This window comes from Scyliorhinus torazame, chromosome 2 (genome assembly GCF_047496885.1).
Source record: "Scyliorhinus torazame isolate Kashiwa2021f chromosome 2, sScyTor2.1, whole genome shotgun sequence".
In the NCBI taxonomy this organism is placed as follows: domain Eukaryota; kingdom Metazoa; phylum Chordata; class Chondrichthyes; order Carcharhiniformes; family Scyliorhinidae; genus Scyliorhinus; species Scyliorhinus torazame.
This window is the reverse complement of record NC_092708.1, coordinates 198,406,873-198,424,293: the sequence shown is the minus strand read 5'-3', so window position 1 is coordinate 198,424,293 and position 17,421 is coordinate 198,406,873. Positions and strand designations below refer to the sequence as shown.

The 17,421-nt window shown below is 49.4% G+C and overlaps 1 protein-coding gene across 4 annotated transcripts in view; it reads right to left on the bottom strand.

Moving 5' to 3' along the window:
• LOC140394997 (uncharacterized) overlaps positions 1-17,421 on the bottom strand; it is a 403,426-nt gene that overhangs the window by 169,828 nt on the left and 216,177 nt on the right. For all 4 annotated transcript variants that reach the window (XM_072482288.1, XM_072482301.1, XM_072482311.1 and 1 more), the window contains one exon: positions 8,325-8,450. In XM_072482288.1, coding sequence (XP_072338389.1) covers positions 8,325-8,450 — 126 coding nt within the window. The remainder of the gene's footprint in view (positions 1-8,324; positions 8,451-17,421) is intronic.

Below are 17,421 nucleotides of genomic sequence, written 5' to 3'. Positions count from 1 at the left end.
TTTAACACTGTACAAGAATGTAAAAGAAAAAAGGTGAGATGTAGTGATCTGCATATCTGTGTATATATACAAGGGGTCAACATAAATGCAATACAACTAGGCAATCATGAGAGGGAGCACGGGAGATGTATACATACAGACAGACAGGAAGTCAGAGGCACTCTTCACAGGAATGGCAGCTGGTGAGCAGGGCACAGACAGGCAGCTCAGATGTAACATAGTATAAGCGCTGGAGAGCATACAAATAAAGCATCTACTTCAACTGTAAGACTACGACCTTTATTCAGACACAAGGAATAACACAGGTAGATACATGTAGCTATGGAATTTCTCCAAACAATTCACTAGCCCTAAACACTTTTTCCATTTCTGCATAACGTCATTCAGATTCTGTCATAGATCTTGTAGCATATGCTGCTGATTTCCAATCACTACCATTTTGTTTCGCAGCAATACTGCACCTAGACCATCCTTCGATGCACCTGTTGAAATCGTGGTATTTTCTGTTGGATCGAAAAATGTTAATACCAGGCTACAGTGTCATGTGCTACTACTTGCCTGACACCTACTGGTTGGAGGCTGTACATATTTGCACATGCACTTGTTCATGCATATCACTACAGAGTATACCTTATACACATGCGAGAAGAAGGAATACTCCCTCTCCCCCGGGTTCTTAAATCTCCACAGGTCCACCAAAATCATCCTTTCCATAAACCCTTCCAGCTCCTTCGCCATCAAGAGCCTTCCGATTGACCTGGGGCTTGATCTGTCCACCCTTGGCTCCAGCCCACAATTTAAGTCCCCTCCCATAATCAACTGATCTGTGGCCAAGTCCGGAATCGCTCCCAGCAACCCCCTCACAAACCCCACATCATCCCAATTTGGTACGTATACATTCACTAGCACCTCCGGCATCCCCTCCAGCACCCTGCTCACCGTCACATAGCTCCCACCCGGGTCCCGCATTTCCTTAGCACCTACAAACCCCATTTTTTTACTCAGCAAAATGGCCACCCACCACGACATCGAGTAAAACCCTGAGTGAAATACCTGATCCACACATCCCTTTCTCCGCCTAACCTGATCCCTCACCCAGAGGTGCAACTCCTGCAGGAAGACGACCCCTGCCTTCAAACTCCTTAGGCGCGCAAAGACCCGAGGTCGCTTTACCAGCCCTTTTAGCCCCCACACATTCCATGTTATGAGCCTGATTGGAGGCTTGTGCCTCCACTCCCCTCTACTGTCCGCCATCCTCCACTACCAATTCTGTCCCCATTAACTTCACCCTCAACCGGACCCATACAAGATGGCCCCCTTCTCCGTTCATGACCACGCATCTCCTCCACATCATATCTCCCTCCCTCCCCCCCACACCTCCCCTATCCCTCCCCCCTCGGCTATCGCTCCCCCACCTCATTTCCGTTCACCAGCATTACCTGCCCGCGTGGCAGCTCCTGCCCGAAGGCTCCTCCTATCTACCCTTCCATCCCTCCACCCATCCCTTCCTCCTTGATCTGTGCAAGCGGACCGCCCACTCCCCCACCCAAACAAAGACACATCCAAACACTGTTGTGTTTGGTCCCTTGTACTTTAAGATTAACTCACCAAACACTTTGATCTGTCCAACCAAGATCCTTTTTTTGTGTGTTGCGCAGTAACAGTGTTGACCTGATACAGAGCACGTTATCATGGAGTCTTGCTACTCCTCTGGAACTTACAATTTCTCTGACCTGTTACATGTACGTCTTATCACCCTCTACCTTGTGGTCTTCTGGAGATGGCCTGATGAGCCTCTCTTTGCATACAGGTTCCCAGGTCACATGACCTTGGTCTGTACCACCACCTGCTGGTTGGAGGTCTCACACCGTCCAACTGTGATATGGCCCATATGCATATCACCACGTTCCCCTTCCTCACAAAACATCAATATAAAGTTCTTGTTACAGGCAACATTACATATTATATTGTATGCAGATGTGGCATATCACTGATGCAGTGAGCAAGTTTTACAAAAAGTGTCCATTTGTATTCTGTGCAGAAATCAGTGTTTCCATCTGCTGGCTGCTTCTGCACAGCCTTGCTCACTTGCCTGCTGCTTGTCTTGTGCTTCGCCCTGTGCCATTGAAAGGCCACCATATCTGCATCAGCAGCCGCTTTCTCTTTCATTTCCTGGCACATTGTTGCTTGTTACCTGTAAGTGCTGTCGATACTGATTGGCTAGCAGGATTCAGTTGTTCTCTCAACCTTTTCTCTCTTTTTTTTCTCTTTTTCTGGACACGGTGGAGTGGTCTGGTGTGTCCCGTGGTCGTTTTCTTTGTTGCGGCCTCTTTCGTGGTGCTGGTCGTTGCTGTGTGGTGAGGTGTCCGAAGAGGTCTTAGGCACCTCCCCATCTCTGATCGGTGTGAGCACGTCCATTTCTGCAGCCTCATCAGCATGCTGGATAATCTCGGTCTGGGGTTCCGGCACAGAGGATGGAATCATGTTCGGCAGTCTCACCTCATCTCAACTTGTTGGAGTATCAGTGGCTTGCTCGTCATCACTGGAGGTGACCATGGCCTGTGCTTGAGTTGATCCAAGCCCTGGGTCATCTAGATTAGATTTGTGGTCAGTGGTGCTGCATAATGACATTGTTATTGGGTCACCTTCACACTCAGTGTCAGAGTCGCCGAATAATTCAACCTCCACATCATCGTACTCGGCATCTTCCTTGATGTCCTCCCACTCACCCTCTGTGTCGCTGACTGCTTGGGTGTACGTCATTGGAGCTGTTTCCAGAACTTGCGATAGGACATCTTCTATCTCGAGGCCAGCTTTTCTAGGATCAGTGCGATTTCTTGTACTTTTGGTTCTCTCAATGGCTGATTGTCAGTGGAATCAGCAGCCTTCAATTCTGGCTGCGCTATCTCTGACCTCCCACTCTCCACCGAGTCCAGTGCGGTCCAGGCGTCCCCTGTGACCACCTCGCGAACACTTGCAGACCACCGGAGGCTTATCTCTGGAGTCTCACCTGTGCTGCTGGGGAAGAGCTGTGCAAGCAGCTCCTAGTGCCCATCATCCGTCTCACCCTCATCATCGTCACTGACCGCAAACAGATTTTCATGGTATTCGGCCTTGGAATCAGAATGATTTTGTTTTGTTCGAGTTTCTTGAACTGTGACCTTTTTGCCTTCCTTCCACTTCATTGTGCAGCCTGTGGAACCGATTTCAGCAGCTGTGAGTCCACCTGATATACTTTGGTAATCACCTCATTTGTGAAATACTCATTAGGCCCGAATGGAAACTCCAGACTGAAGCTCCACAGCTTTTCATTCTCTGTCCATTTAACACTCACATCACGTAGATGCAGTAATAAGGGCTCATCATAACCTTGTATTATGCCATTGAGTCGATGCATGTTCTTCAAGACTGATAGCCAGAATTGCGGAATGCTCACCGGCAGTTCCGTCTCTATGCCTGGCGTCTTCCACTCGGATTTCTTCTAAATCCTCATACACCATGCATACCGTAATGCTTTGCAGTAATCCACTGTATTCAGGTGACCAGCTATCTCCTGGGATATTTAACCGCTCAACTAGGTTTAATAATTCACACGTTTGAAACCCATTACTGAGCCCATATCCAAATCTACTATTTGAGAAGAGTGCGCCTATTCTTTGCACAGCAATCTTGTTTGCCTGGCAATTCTTTACTGCTTTTTCCAGTACTATATCTTCCTCCCACAATAATATCGTCCAAAACTGATTATCAAGCACACCATATACAATTTGGTCACGGGTTAATGAGGATTTTAAGTCACCAAAGTTACACGACTGGGGCTTCAGCCACAGGTCTGTGACAAAACTATCAAACAATTCACCAGGTCTCTGAGTACACATACGAAACATATAGAAAGAAAAGATCCTGCAGTGGACCAGGGAGAAACGGAACTGTGAATGGGAAGGAACAAGGTCCGAATATACCAGGACATTGGAGCAGAGCTGGTGAACAGGCGTGCTGGGTTTAACAGGGCCAAGGCAGCTCTATATCAAAGACAGATCAAATTTGGGGTGCTGTATCCGGTGAAACTGTGGGTGACTTTCAAAGACCGGGAGTATTATTTCAAAACCTCAGAGAAGGCCAATGACTTTATTAAAGAGCATAAACTGGGGGAGAACTGAACTTAGATGGATGACGGAGGAGTTGGCACAGCGGAGTTTGGAGGAGATGGATAGTGAGGGGGTTGGAGGGTGGGGGGGCTTTTCTTTCTTCTCGGGCAGAAGAACTTCGAGGAAGTAATGAAATGCTCAAACATTTCATTCTTCTTGGGGGAACAGTGCTTATCAAAGCGCTTCATTACTTCATCAAATTTCTTCCAATCCCCTTCACTTATATAGTTTGAGTGCTTGTGAACCTGCCAATGTTAGCAGCAACGCAATTTGCCTTTCATCATGCTGGGACTTCTGGCCACGGCCGAAACATAAAGTTCGAACTGCTGTTTGAACACCCGCCAGTTCTCATCTACGTTACTGGATGTCTAAAGCTGGTGAGGGAGCCCTCAGTCCATCCATCTCGAGCTTCAACATTTTTACACGTTGGGTCGCCTCAGGTTGCAGTTCTCCAGACTGGTCTTCAAGCTGAATGTCTAATGTTATCGCTGCCATTGCCAGTCTCAAATCTTCAGCACACCTGGTACCATGTTGTGTTTGGTCCCTTGTACTTTAAGATTAACTCACCAAACACTTTGATCTGTCCAACCAAGATCCTTTTGTTGTGTCTCGTGCAGTAGGATGACAATCTGATACAGAGCACGTTATCATGGAGTCTTGCTACTCCTCTGGAACTTACAATTTCTCTGACCTGTTACATGTACGTCCTATCACCCTCTATCTCGTGTACTTCTGGAGATGGCCTCTCTTTATATACAGGTCCCCATGACCTTGGTCATGAGACCACATGGTGTGTCTGTGCCACCACCTGCTGGTTGGAGGTCTCACACCATCCAACTGTGATGTGGCCCAATGGCATATCACCAGTCACTTCCTCCAAAAAATAAACAGCACCACAGGCGGCAAGAGGAGGGGAGGGGGCAGTTGCCCCCACACAAGCTTATTACTTCTTAATAAATCATTATTCCAATGAAATCCCCTGCCCGAGAAGAAAGAAAACCAACCCCCACCCTTCAACCCACACACTACCCATCTCCTCCAAACTCCGCTGTGCCAACTCCTCCGTCATCCATCAAAGTTCAGTTCTCCACAAGTTTATGTTCTTTAATAAAGTCAATGGTTTCCTCTGAGGTTTCTAAATAATATTCCCGGTCTTCGAACGTCACCCACAGTTTCGCCAGATGCTGCACCCCGAATTTGATCTGTCTTTGATATAGAGCTGCCTTGGCCCTGTTAAACCCAGCACGCCTGTTCACCAGCTCTGCTCCAATGTCCAGGTATATTGGGACCTTGTTCCTTCCCATTCACAGTTCCGTTTCTCCCTGGTCCACTGCAGGTTCTTTTCCTTCTCCGCATATTTATGGAGCCTCACGATCACCGCCCGTGATTCCCCCGCTCGTGGCTTCTGCCTCAGGGACCTGTGCGCTCTATCCACCTCTGAGACATTGTCCGGCACCCCCTCCACCACCAGCCCTGCCAGCATCATCTGGACATTTCTCATAGCACGGGGGCACCGGTAGTCCTGGTAAATGTGTACACGCCCAACTGTGACGACACGGGTTTTATAAAGAAGACCATGGTGGAAATTCATGACATTGACACACACCGTTGATCTTGGGCAGGGGCGGGGGTGGGGACGACTTTAACTGTGTACAGTACCCACTGACAGACCAATCAAACCCAGAATGGGGAAAAAGACAGGCATGACTTGGGAACTGGGAATATTTATGGAGCAGAAGGGGACAGTGGATCCATGGCGGTTCCTACACCCAGGTGAGAAGGAATTCTCGTTCTTCTCACCGGGAATTCTCATTCTTCTCACCGGTACATAAGGTATACACCCGTATCATCTTCTTTGCAGTGGGGAAATCAGTGCTTCCAGAAATAGTAAGAGTGGAATACTCCTCGATAGTCATCTCCGACCACACTCCACATGGATGTGAGTTTGGAGACGGGCCTCGTCCAATGGCCTGCACGGACCTCCTGGCCGACAAGGTCTTCTGCCAGAAAACATCACAGGCCATAGGCGAGTACATCACTAACAACCAGAATGGGTAAGTCTCACCTTCCACGTTCTGGGAGGCACTGAAGGCTGTGATTAGGTGATTATAGAGACAAGGTTCATAGAGACAGGGAAGAGAGGTGGGCTAAGCAACAACTAATCGACTCCATCCTGAAGGTTGACAGAAGGTACATCGAGGCTCCGTCTGTAGAGCTTCTGGCGGAGAGGAAGAAGCTACAAATGGACTTTAACCTGCTATCCACAAGGAAGGCAGTGCACCAACTCTGCCAGCCATGGGGGACTTTTAATGAGCACTGAAAGAAGACTAGCTGCCTGTTGGCTCACCAGCTGAGAAAACAGGCAGCCACGAGGAACATAGCCCAGGTAAAAAAACACCAGAGGCGGACTGGTAGCCGAGCCAAATAGGTCAAGCAGGCATTTGAAGCCTTCTACCAGGGACTGTATACCTCCCAGACCCTGACAGGGACTCGGGGATGAAATGGTTCCTCAATGGACTGGACACGCCAGTCGTGGGGCACGATAGACAGAGGGAACTGTGAGCACCAATCGGATTGGGAGGTGTCATGGAGAGCATCAGCTCCATGCAAGCAGGAATGGCGCCTGGACCTGATGGGTTCCCAGTGGACTTCTATAAAGAATTTGAACCAACTCTGGCCCCACACCTACAGGACATGCCCGCAGACCCACTCACGAGGGGCACTGTGACTACTACTCTGACACAGGCCACCATTCTTCTAAATTCCAATGAGTGTGGTCCCTGTATGCTGAGTATCTCCTCATAAGCCAATTCTCTCAACTCCAGAATCAACCTAGTGAATGTCCTCTGCATCCCTTCCAGTGCCAGTACAGAACAAAACTGTACACAGTACTCCAGGTGTGGCCTCACCAGCACCCAACATACCCTCCCTGCTTTTAAACTCCGTCCCTCTAGCAATGAAGGGCAAAGTTCCATTTGCCTTCTTAATTATCTGCTGCACCTGCTAACCAACCTTTTGTGATTCATGCACAAGGACACCCAGGTCCCTCTGCACAGCAGCATGCTGCAATTTTTTACCATTTAAGTAATAGTCCATTCTTGCTGTTATTCCTACCAAAATGGATGACCTCACATTTACCAACATTGCACTCCATCTGCCAGACCCTTGCCCACTCACTTAAACTATCTATATCCTCTGCAGACTTTCAGTGTGCTCCGCACACTTTACTCTACCACTCATCTTAGTGTCATCTGCAAACTTTGACACAATACTCTTGGTCCCCAACTCCAAATCATCTATGTAGATTGTAAACAATTGCGGTCCCAAAACTGATCCCTGAGGCACACTGCTAGCCACTGATCACCAACCAGAAAAACATGCATTTATCCCCACTCTTTGCTTCCTGTTAGTTAACCAATCCTCTGTTCATGCTAATACGTTATCCGTAATGCCGTGCACCTTTATCTTATTCAGTAGCCTTTTGTGCGGCACCTTGTCGAATGCCTTCTGGAAATTCAATTACGCCACATCCACCGGTTTCCCATTGTCCACCGCACTCGTAATGTCCTCAAAGGAGGAAACCAGAGCACCTAATGGATACCCATGCAGACACGGGGAGAACATGTAAACTCCACACAGACAGTCACCCAAGGCCGAATCGAACCTGAGCCCCTGGCACTGTTAGGTAGCGATGCTAACCATTGTGTTACCATGCCACCCTCTGGTGGATGGGGAAATGTGGGAACATTTTATAAATCCTTTCATTAGATTTCTTGAGGGGGGTTTATCTGGTGGACAAAATGACCTGTTGGTGTTATATCTCTTGAGTGTTGAAGTCAGCTGATTGGTTCGGGACATTTCAACTGCAAATCTGACTATTGATGATTGGCCAGCATGCTCCGTCACTGAACAACTTAAAGGCCACTTTATGTATTCCTTGATCTAGCACCCACCATTCCTCATAGAGCTGAAGAATGTTCTCCTGTCCACTTTTGGTGGACTCTACAGCCTTCTTGCTCTTCCCCCTGTCTTTTTCTCAGTCGTTATTTGGTTAACTGAAGTCCCCTAACACTACTGCTCCCTTATTATTCCATTTCTCTGAAATTTGCAGAGACTTGTTCCTTGATCAATTACTCATTACTCAGGGGTCTATTGTAAATGCTGTTCTGTTATTACCTGAATAGCTGCGACTGGTATGTGGTCTGAAGTTTCATCTACTTCTGATTCACTGTCTGTGGATATCCGTGATGCTATTGAATGGCTACCTTTTGGGCGACGCCCTCTGAACTGTTCTTCATTTGTCTGTGTTGAAAAATTAAAAAGGGATAAGTTTTTCATTAATGTGCATCGATTTTTTGCTGCTCTGTACCAACTCCAACAGTGAACATGATGGATCATTCAGATCTGGAACATATTTATGCTTTATAAATTAGGATGCAAAGGTAAATACGGAACCATTTGATTTGTTACAACACTCTCAGCTAGGGCACGGTCAATTCTAACCCCTCTTGAGCCCTGGAGTCGCAACATAGTTAAATGAACCAATAATTCTTAGAAAAAATACCCAAAGTCTTTGTCCCTTAGCTGCCCAATAATTACAGTCACCAGGTTGTAAATTTAAACACAATTGTGTTTATTAATAACAGTGACCATAATTAAATATGCAGCAAATACAACAGGTTAACTATTATCTAATTTCTAAAACCCTATTTTAGCTTGCCACCCCCACCCTCCAAACATATGCCGATACAAGACAAACAAACATAGAAGGAAAGAGAGGGGTATAAAATAATAAGGATGAAAGTAAAAAGATAAGGGGCTGGATTCTCCATTTCTGCGCCTAAGTGCCGATGCTGGCATGAGACTGTTATGTTTTACGACGCCCAAATCGGCGCCGAACCCTCGCTGATAAAACTCCGGGCTCCTGCGGCAAAAACAGCTGGAGAATGGCCGGGTCTGTAACCGCGCATGCGCACGGCGACGACCTGCAACGGCCGTGCCGTACAACATGACACCGGCCATGCGCAGACCCAACCTGCCAAATACGACACCACAGGACAACCCCTGGCCATCCCCTGACCACCCCCCACCAGTCCCCCCAGCCTTCGCCGAAGCCCGCCAGCCAGCAGCATGACTCCCGGCCTGCTATAGCGGCACTGGAGACAGTCCATGGCCGCCACGCCGGGTTCCCGTCCGCTCAGACCACATGTCAACCGTACGGTCAGAAACCCGGCCCATCAGGTGCAGAGCATCGGGGGAAGGCATTCAGATGACACGCCAACATTGTTCCAGCGGCATGCGGCGCGCGACATGTTGATGTCATTTCAGACGGGGAGAGAATCAAAAACCGCGCCAAACCAGCGCCGCCCCCGGTTTGGCCGTCGGAAGACATTCTCCGCCCGATCGCTGATTATGATATCGTCGTCGGGCATCGGAGAATCCCGCCAAGAGTCTTTGTTTCAGTTGGCTGTTTCTAGCACCTTTCCTCTCTTCAAACTTTGCATTCATTTCAAGGTTTTCACTGAAAATTCATTCAGGCTTCTGCAGTTTCAGAAATACAGCAGCTTTTCTGAAGAGAGCATGAGGGGGAGGAGAGCCGGTCCTTTCTTTTGAGCATCCAGGATTCAAACTCTGCATTTCCTGGGTCTCTGGAAATCATCCTACTCAAGCAGGATCTAATCACCAACTGTTATGGCAGAATATGGCCTTTCGGCCAATTCAGTGCCACCAGCTAACCAAACTGAACCGAGTCCCACCCTATCTCTCGGGTGCCACAAAGTCTTAGTTTGGCTGCTCAAACACCATATATTAAGTGGCACCTTTATGAATACCTCATTCTCTCTGCTGCTTGACTTAAAGATGGATGTCTATTAACCATCCATGGATCAAAATGATAACAGCAAAAATAAAGAAAAGGGGAATAAGGGAATCAGCTGGAAGGACCCTTACAGATTTTCAAAACTGTTAACTGCTCCCTGGTGCATTCTCCATGGCAATGCCTACATGAACAATTGTAAACACATGGGGCTGGATTCTCCAAAATTGGGGCTCTGTCCCCATGCCAGCGTTTTTACGCTGGCGTTTCACTCTGGACTTTCCTTAAGAAAGTTCTGAGTGATTCTCCCATCTGCAGGGGGCGGGCAGGGCCCCGGAGCGCTTCTCGCAGCTCTGGCTGTGGATACGGGGCCCCGCACATCCGGTCGGGCGTCCACGCATGCGCAAGGCGGCAGCTGCCCTGTGCGACATGGAGGACTCAGCCAGCGGACCTGGACCAGGAAAGTAGGTCCCAACGATCAGCCCTGCGCCGCTCCATATTATCCACCTGATCCCCCCCACCCCCCCAGCCACCCATAAGGCACCCCTCCGGTACTTGATTCCCCTGCCCCCCACCAGGGAGGCCGCGGACTGAGTCTGCAGCTGCCACCTTAGGTTCCCGACGGCCGATACGTGGTTAGAACCACGCCATTGGGAACTTGGCCAGTTGCACGCTGAGTATCGCGGGGGGGGGGGCTCTGTCAATGGCCCCTACCCGCGCCGTGTAAATCGTGCCTGCGCATTCCCAAGCCATTCTCCGGGGACCGGAAAATCGCTTCAGCAGCGGCGGACACGATTCCTGTGCGAATGCCCATTCTCCGCCCCCGTGCCGAACGCGACTTCTGTGCGGAAGCTCAGAGAATCCAGCCCATGAGCTATTCACAAATCACCGCCTGTAGTATAGAACCTGAATATTGCTGAAAGGAGAGACATACTGTTGAAACTTTTTGTTTTGCACTCAGACAGATTAATAAGAATAATCTTGTCAGTTAGCTCCTGCTGCATTCTCCATGGCAAAGCTTCTTCCAATCAGAGTCCACTTGCCGACCAATTGGCACACTCTTCTCATCCAGTGTAAGTTATTGTTCCCTTTGAGATTTGGTATTCTTGTGAATCTGTCCTGATGAGTGTAGGACAAAGACCTTCAACTGCATGTCTCCATTTTTCAGCAATATTTATCAATTATTTCATTAGTTTTATTGAGAATGGTGAGGAGGGGTTTGTCTAATGGACAGAAATCGGCTCTGGCTGTCAATTAATAAACTAAGTGAGAAGTAATTTAGCATTAACTTCAATTATTTCTACTTCTGTGAAGATAACTGCAGAATAGCCATTTGGTATCTCAGTCAGGCCCTGCATCCCCACAAGAAGATTTCCTCTCTTTTCCTTCATTGATTCCAGCAGTCCTTTACTATTTTATTTACCTTTTTAGATGTTCATAAAATAAGTTTGAGCTCCCTTTACGTAACCAACTAATCTTTTCTCTGGTCATTTTGTATATCATCTTTCAATTGCCCTTTGCACTCTCTGTATTCAACCCGGTTTTTAGTTATATTCTATAGCCAGTGTTTGCCAAAAACTTCCTTTTCCCTGTTCCATTAACCTCCATTTCCTTTTTCATCCAGGAAGCGCGCGATTGGATGCCCCAATTTTACCCCTTTTAGGATTAAGCTTCTTTTCTACTTGAACTTTCTCTGCCTCATCATTGCTCTTTTACCATATTCCTTTTTAAAAAAAAAAATATTTTATTGAAAATTTTTGGTCAACCAACACAGTACATTGTGCATCCTTTACACAATATTATAACAACACAAATAACAATGACCTATTTTATAAACAGAAAATGAATAAATAATAAATAACAAAAATGAAAACTAACCCTAATTGGCAACTGCCTTATCACAAGTAACACTCTCCAAAAATATAATTTAACAGTCCAATATATAATTATCTGTAGCAACGACCTATACATATTATACAGTATATATTAACAACCCTGAGAGTCCTTCTGGTTCCTCCTCCCCCCCCCACTCCCCCCCCCTCCCCCCCCCACTCCCCCCCACTCCCCCCCCTCCCCCCCCCCCCCCCCCCCCCGGGATCCTGGGCTGCTGCTGCTGCCTTCTTTTTTCCATTCCATCTATCTTTCTGCGAGGTATTCGACGAACGGTTGCCACCGCCTGGTGAACCCTTGAGCCGACCCCCTTAGAACGAACTTAATCCGCTCTAGCTTTATAAACCCTGCCATGTCATTTATCCAGGTCTCCACCCCCGGGGGCTTGGCTTCTTTCCACATTAGCAATATCCTGCGCCGGGCTACTAGGGACGCAAAGGCCAAAACATTGGCCTCTCTCGCCTCCTGCACTCCCGGCTCTTGTACAACCCCAAATATAGCCAACCCCCAGCTTGGTTCGACCCGGACCCCCACTACTTTTGAAAGCACCTTTGTCACCCCCATCCAAAACCCCTGTAGTGCCGAGCATGACCAAAACATATGGGTATGATTCGCTGGGCTTCTCGAGCACCTCGCACACCTATCCTCCACCCCAAAAAATTTACTGAGCCGTGCTCCAGTCATATGCGCCCTGTGTCATACCTTAAACTGAATCAGGCTTAGCCTGGCACACGAGGACGACGAGTTTACCCTGCTTAGGGCATCTGCCCACAGCCCCTCCTCGATCTCCTCCCCCAGCTCTTCTTCCCATTTCCCTTTTAGTTCATCTACCATAGTCTCCCCTTCGTCCCTCATTTCCCTATATATATCTGACACTTTACCATCCCCCACCCATGTCTTTGAGATCACTCTGTCCTGCACCTCTTGTGTCGGGAGCTGCGGGAATTCCCTCACCTGTTGCCTCGCAAAAGCCCTCAGTTGCATATACCTGAATGCATTCCCTTGTCGCAACCCATATTTCTCGGTCAGCGCTCCCAGACTCGCGAACTTCCCATCCACGAACAGATCCTTCAGTTGCGTTATTCCTGCTCTTTGCCACATTCCATATCCCCCATCCATTCCCCCCGGGGCAAACCTATGGTTGTTTCTTATCGGGGACCCCCCCAAGGCTCCAGTCTTTCCCATATGCCGTCTCCACTGTCCCCAAATCTTCAGCGTAGCCAGCACCACCGGGCTTGTGGTGTAGTTCCTCGGTGAGAACGGCAATGGGGCTGTCACCATAGCCTGTAGGCTAGTCCCCCTACAGGACGCCCTCTCTAATCTCTTCCACGCCGCTCCCTCCTCCTCTCCCATCCACTTACTCACCATTGAAATATTAGCGGCCCAATAATACTCACTTAGGCTCGGTAGTGTCAGCCCCCCCTATCCCTGCTACGCTGTAAGAATCCCTTCCTCACTCTCGGGGTCTTCCCGGCCCACACAAAACCCATGATGCTCTTTTCAATCCTTTTTAAAAAAGCCTTCGTGATCACCACCGGGAGGCATTGAAACACAAAGAGGAATCTCGGGAGGACCACCATCTTAGCCGCCTGCACCCTCCCTGCCAGTGACAGGGATACCATATCCCATCTCTTGAAATCCTCCTCCATTTGTTCCACCAACCGCGTTAAATTTAACCTATGCAATGTGCCCCAATTCTTGGCTATCTGGATCCCCAGGTAACGAAAGTCCCTTGTTACCTTCCTCAACGGTAGGTCCTCTATTTCTCTACTCTGCTCCCCTGGATGCACCACAAACAATTCACTTTTCCCCATGTTCAATTTATACCCTGAAAAATCCCCAAACTCCCCAAGTATCCGCATTATTTCTGGCATCCCCTCCGCCGGGTCTGCCACATATAGTAACAAATCGTCCGCATACAAAGATACCCGGTGTTCTTCTCCTCCTCTAAGTACTCCCCTCCACTTCTTGGAACCCCTCAACGCTATCGCCAGGGGCTCAATCGGCAGTGCAAACAATAATGGGGACAGAGGGCATCCCTGCCTTGTCCCTCTATGGAGCCGAAAATATGCAGATCCCCGTCCATTCGTGACCACGCTCGCCATCGGGGCCCTATACAACAGCTGCACCCATCTAACATACCCCTCTCCAAAACCAAATCTCCTCAACACCTCCCACAAATAATCCCACTCCACTCTATCAAATGCTTTCTCGGCATCCATCGCCACTACTATCTCCGTTTCCCCCTCTGGTGGGGGCATCATCATTACCCCTAACAGCCTCCGTATATTCGTGTTCAGCTGTCTCCCCTTCACAAACCCAGTTTGGTCCTCGTGGACCACCCCCGGGACACATTCCTCTATTCTCATTGCCATTACCTTGGCCAGGATATTGGCATCTACATTTAGGAGGGAAATAGGTCTATAGGACCCGCATTGTAGCGGGTCCTTTTCCTTCTTTAAGAGAAGCGATATCGTTGCTTCAGACATAGTCGGGGGCAGTTGTCCCCTTTCCTTTGCCTCATTAAAGGTCCTCGTCAATACCGGGGCAAGTCCACATATTTTCTACAGAATTCGACTGGGAATCCATCCGGTCCCGGGGCCTTTCCCGCCTGCATGCTCCTAATTCCTTTCACCACTTCTTCTACCTCGATCTGTGCTCCCAGTCCCACCCTTTCCTGCTCTTCCACCTTGGGAAATTCCAGCCGATCCAAGAAGCCCATCATTCTCTCCCTCCCATCCGGGGGTTGAGCTTCATATAATTTTTTATAAAATGTCTTGAACACTCCATTCACTCTCTCCGCTCCCCGCTCCATCTCTCCTTCCTCATCCCTCACTCCCCCTATTTCCCTCGCTGCTCCCCTTTTCCTCAATTGGTGCGCCAGCAACCTGCTCGCCTTCTCCCCATATTCGTACTGTACACCCTGTGCCTTCCTCCATTGTGCCTCTGCAGTGCCCGTAGTCAGCAAGTCAAATACTACATGTAACCTTTGCCTTTCCCTGTACAGTCCCTCCTCCGGTGCTTCCGCATATTGTCTGTCCACCCTCAAGTTCTTGCAGCAACCGCTCCCGTTCCTTACTCTCCTGCTTCCCTTTATGTGCCCTTATTGATATCAGCTCCCCTCTAACCACCGCCTTCAGCGCCTCCCAGACCACTCCCACCTGGACCTCCCCATTATCATTGAGTTCCAAGTACTTTTCAATGCACCCCCTCACCCTTAGACACACACCCTCATCTGCCATTAGTCCCATGTCCATTCTCCAGGGTGGGCGCCCTTCTGTTTCCTCCCCTATCTCCAAGTCTACCCAGTGTGGAGCGTGATCCGATATGGCTATAGCCGTATACTCCGTTCCCCTCACCTTCGGGATCAACGCCCTTCCCAGCACAAAAAAGTCTATTCGCGAGTAGACTTTATGGACATAGGAGAAAAACGAGAACTCCTTACTCCTAGGTCTGCTAAATCTCCACGGGTCTACACCTCCCATCTGCTCCATAAAATCTTTAAGTACCTTGGCTGCTGCCGGCCTCCTTCCAGTCCTGGACTTCGACCTATCCAGCCCTGGTTCCAACACCGTATTAAAATCTCCCCCCATTATCAGCTTTCCCATCTCTAGGTCCGGAATGCGTCCTAGCATCCGCCTCATAAAATTGGCATCATCCCAGTTCGGGGCATATACGTTTACCAAAACCACCGTCTCCCCCTGTAGTTTGCCACTCACCATCACGTATCTGCCCCCGTTATCCGCCACTATAGTCTTTGCCTCGAACATTACCCGCTTCCCCACTAATATAGCCACCCCCCTGTTTTTCGCATCTAGCCCCGAATGGAACACCTGCCCCACCCATCCTTTGCGTAGCCTAACCTGGTCTATCAGTTTCAGGTGCGTTTCCTGTAACATAACCACATCTGCCTTAAGTTTCTTAAGGTGTGCGAGTACCCGTGCCCTCTTTATCGGCCCGTTCAGCCCTCTCACATTCCACGTGATCAGCCGGGTTGGGGGGCTTCCTACACCCCCCCTTGTCGATTACCATCCCCTTTTTCCAGCTCCTCACCCGGTTCCCACGCAGCTGTATCTCCCCCAGGCGGTGCACCCCCGCCCATCCCCTCCCATACCAGCTCCCCCCTCTCCCCAGCAGCAGCAACCCAGTAATTCCCCCCTCCCACCCCCCCCGCTAGATCCCCCGCTAGCGTAATTACTCCCCCCATGTTGCTCCCAGAAGTCAGCAAACTCTGGCCGACCTCGGCTTCCCCCCGTGACCTCGGCTCGCAACCGTGCGACGCCCCCTCCTTCCTGCTTCTCTATTCCCGCCATGATTATCATAGCGCAGGAACCAAGCCCGCGCTTCTCCCTTGGCCCCACCCCCAATGGCCAACGCCCCATCTCCTCCACCTCCCCTCCTCTCCCCATCACCTCCTGTGGAATAGAGAAAAGTTACCACATCGCAGGATTAGTACATAAAACTCCTCTTTCCCCCCTTTTTAACCCCCCTCTTCGCCCCCCCACATTCGCCCCACCACTTTGTTCAAACGTTCTTTTTAATAACCCGCTCATTCCAGTTTTTCTTCCACAATAAAAGTCCACGCTTCATCCGCCGTCTCAAAGTAGTGGTGCCTCCCTCGATATGTGACCCACAGTCTTGCCGGTTGCAGCATTCCAAATTTTATCTTCTTTTTATGAAGCACCGCCTTGGCCCGATTAAAGCTCGCCCTCCTTCTCGCCACCTCCGCACTCCAGTCTTGATAAACGCGGATCACCGCGTTCTCCCATTTACTGCTCCGAGTTTTCTTTGCCCATCTAAGGACCATTTCTCTATCCTTAAAACGGAGGAATCTCACCACTATGGCTCTGGGAATTTCTCCTGCTCTCGGTCCTCGCGCCATCACTCGGTATGCTCCCTCCACCTCCAACGGACCCGCCGGGGCCTCCGCTCCCATTAACGAGTGCAGCATCGTGCTCACATATGCCCCGACGTCCGCTCCCTCCGCACCTTCAGGAAGACCAAGAATCCTCAGGTTGTTCCTCCTTGCATTGTTCTCCAGTGCCTCCAACCTTTCCACACATCGTTTCTGATGTGCCTCATGCATCTCCGTCTTCACCACCATGCCCTGTATGTCGTCCTCATTCTCGGCTGCCTTTGCCTTCACGACCCGAAGCTCCCGCTCCTGGGTCTTTTGTTCCTCCTTTAGCCCTTCGATCGCCTGTAGTATAGGGGCCAACAGCTCTTTCTTCATTTCCTTTTTGAGCTCTTCCACACAGCATTTCAAGAACTCTTGTTGTTCAGGGCCCCATGTTAAACTGCCACCTTCCGACGCCATCTTGGTTTTTGCTTGCCTTCCTTGCCGCTGTTCTAAAGGATCCACTGCAATCCGGCCACTTTCTCCTCCTTTTTTCATCCGTATCCAGGGGGGATTCCCTTCTGGTTTACCGCACAGTGTTTTTAGCCGTCAAAATTGCCGTTGGGGCTCCTATCAAGAGCCCAAAAGTCCGTTTCACCGGGAGCTGCCGAAACGTGCGACTCAGCTGGTCATCGCCGCACCCAGAAGTCTTTTACCATATTCCTGATTAT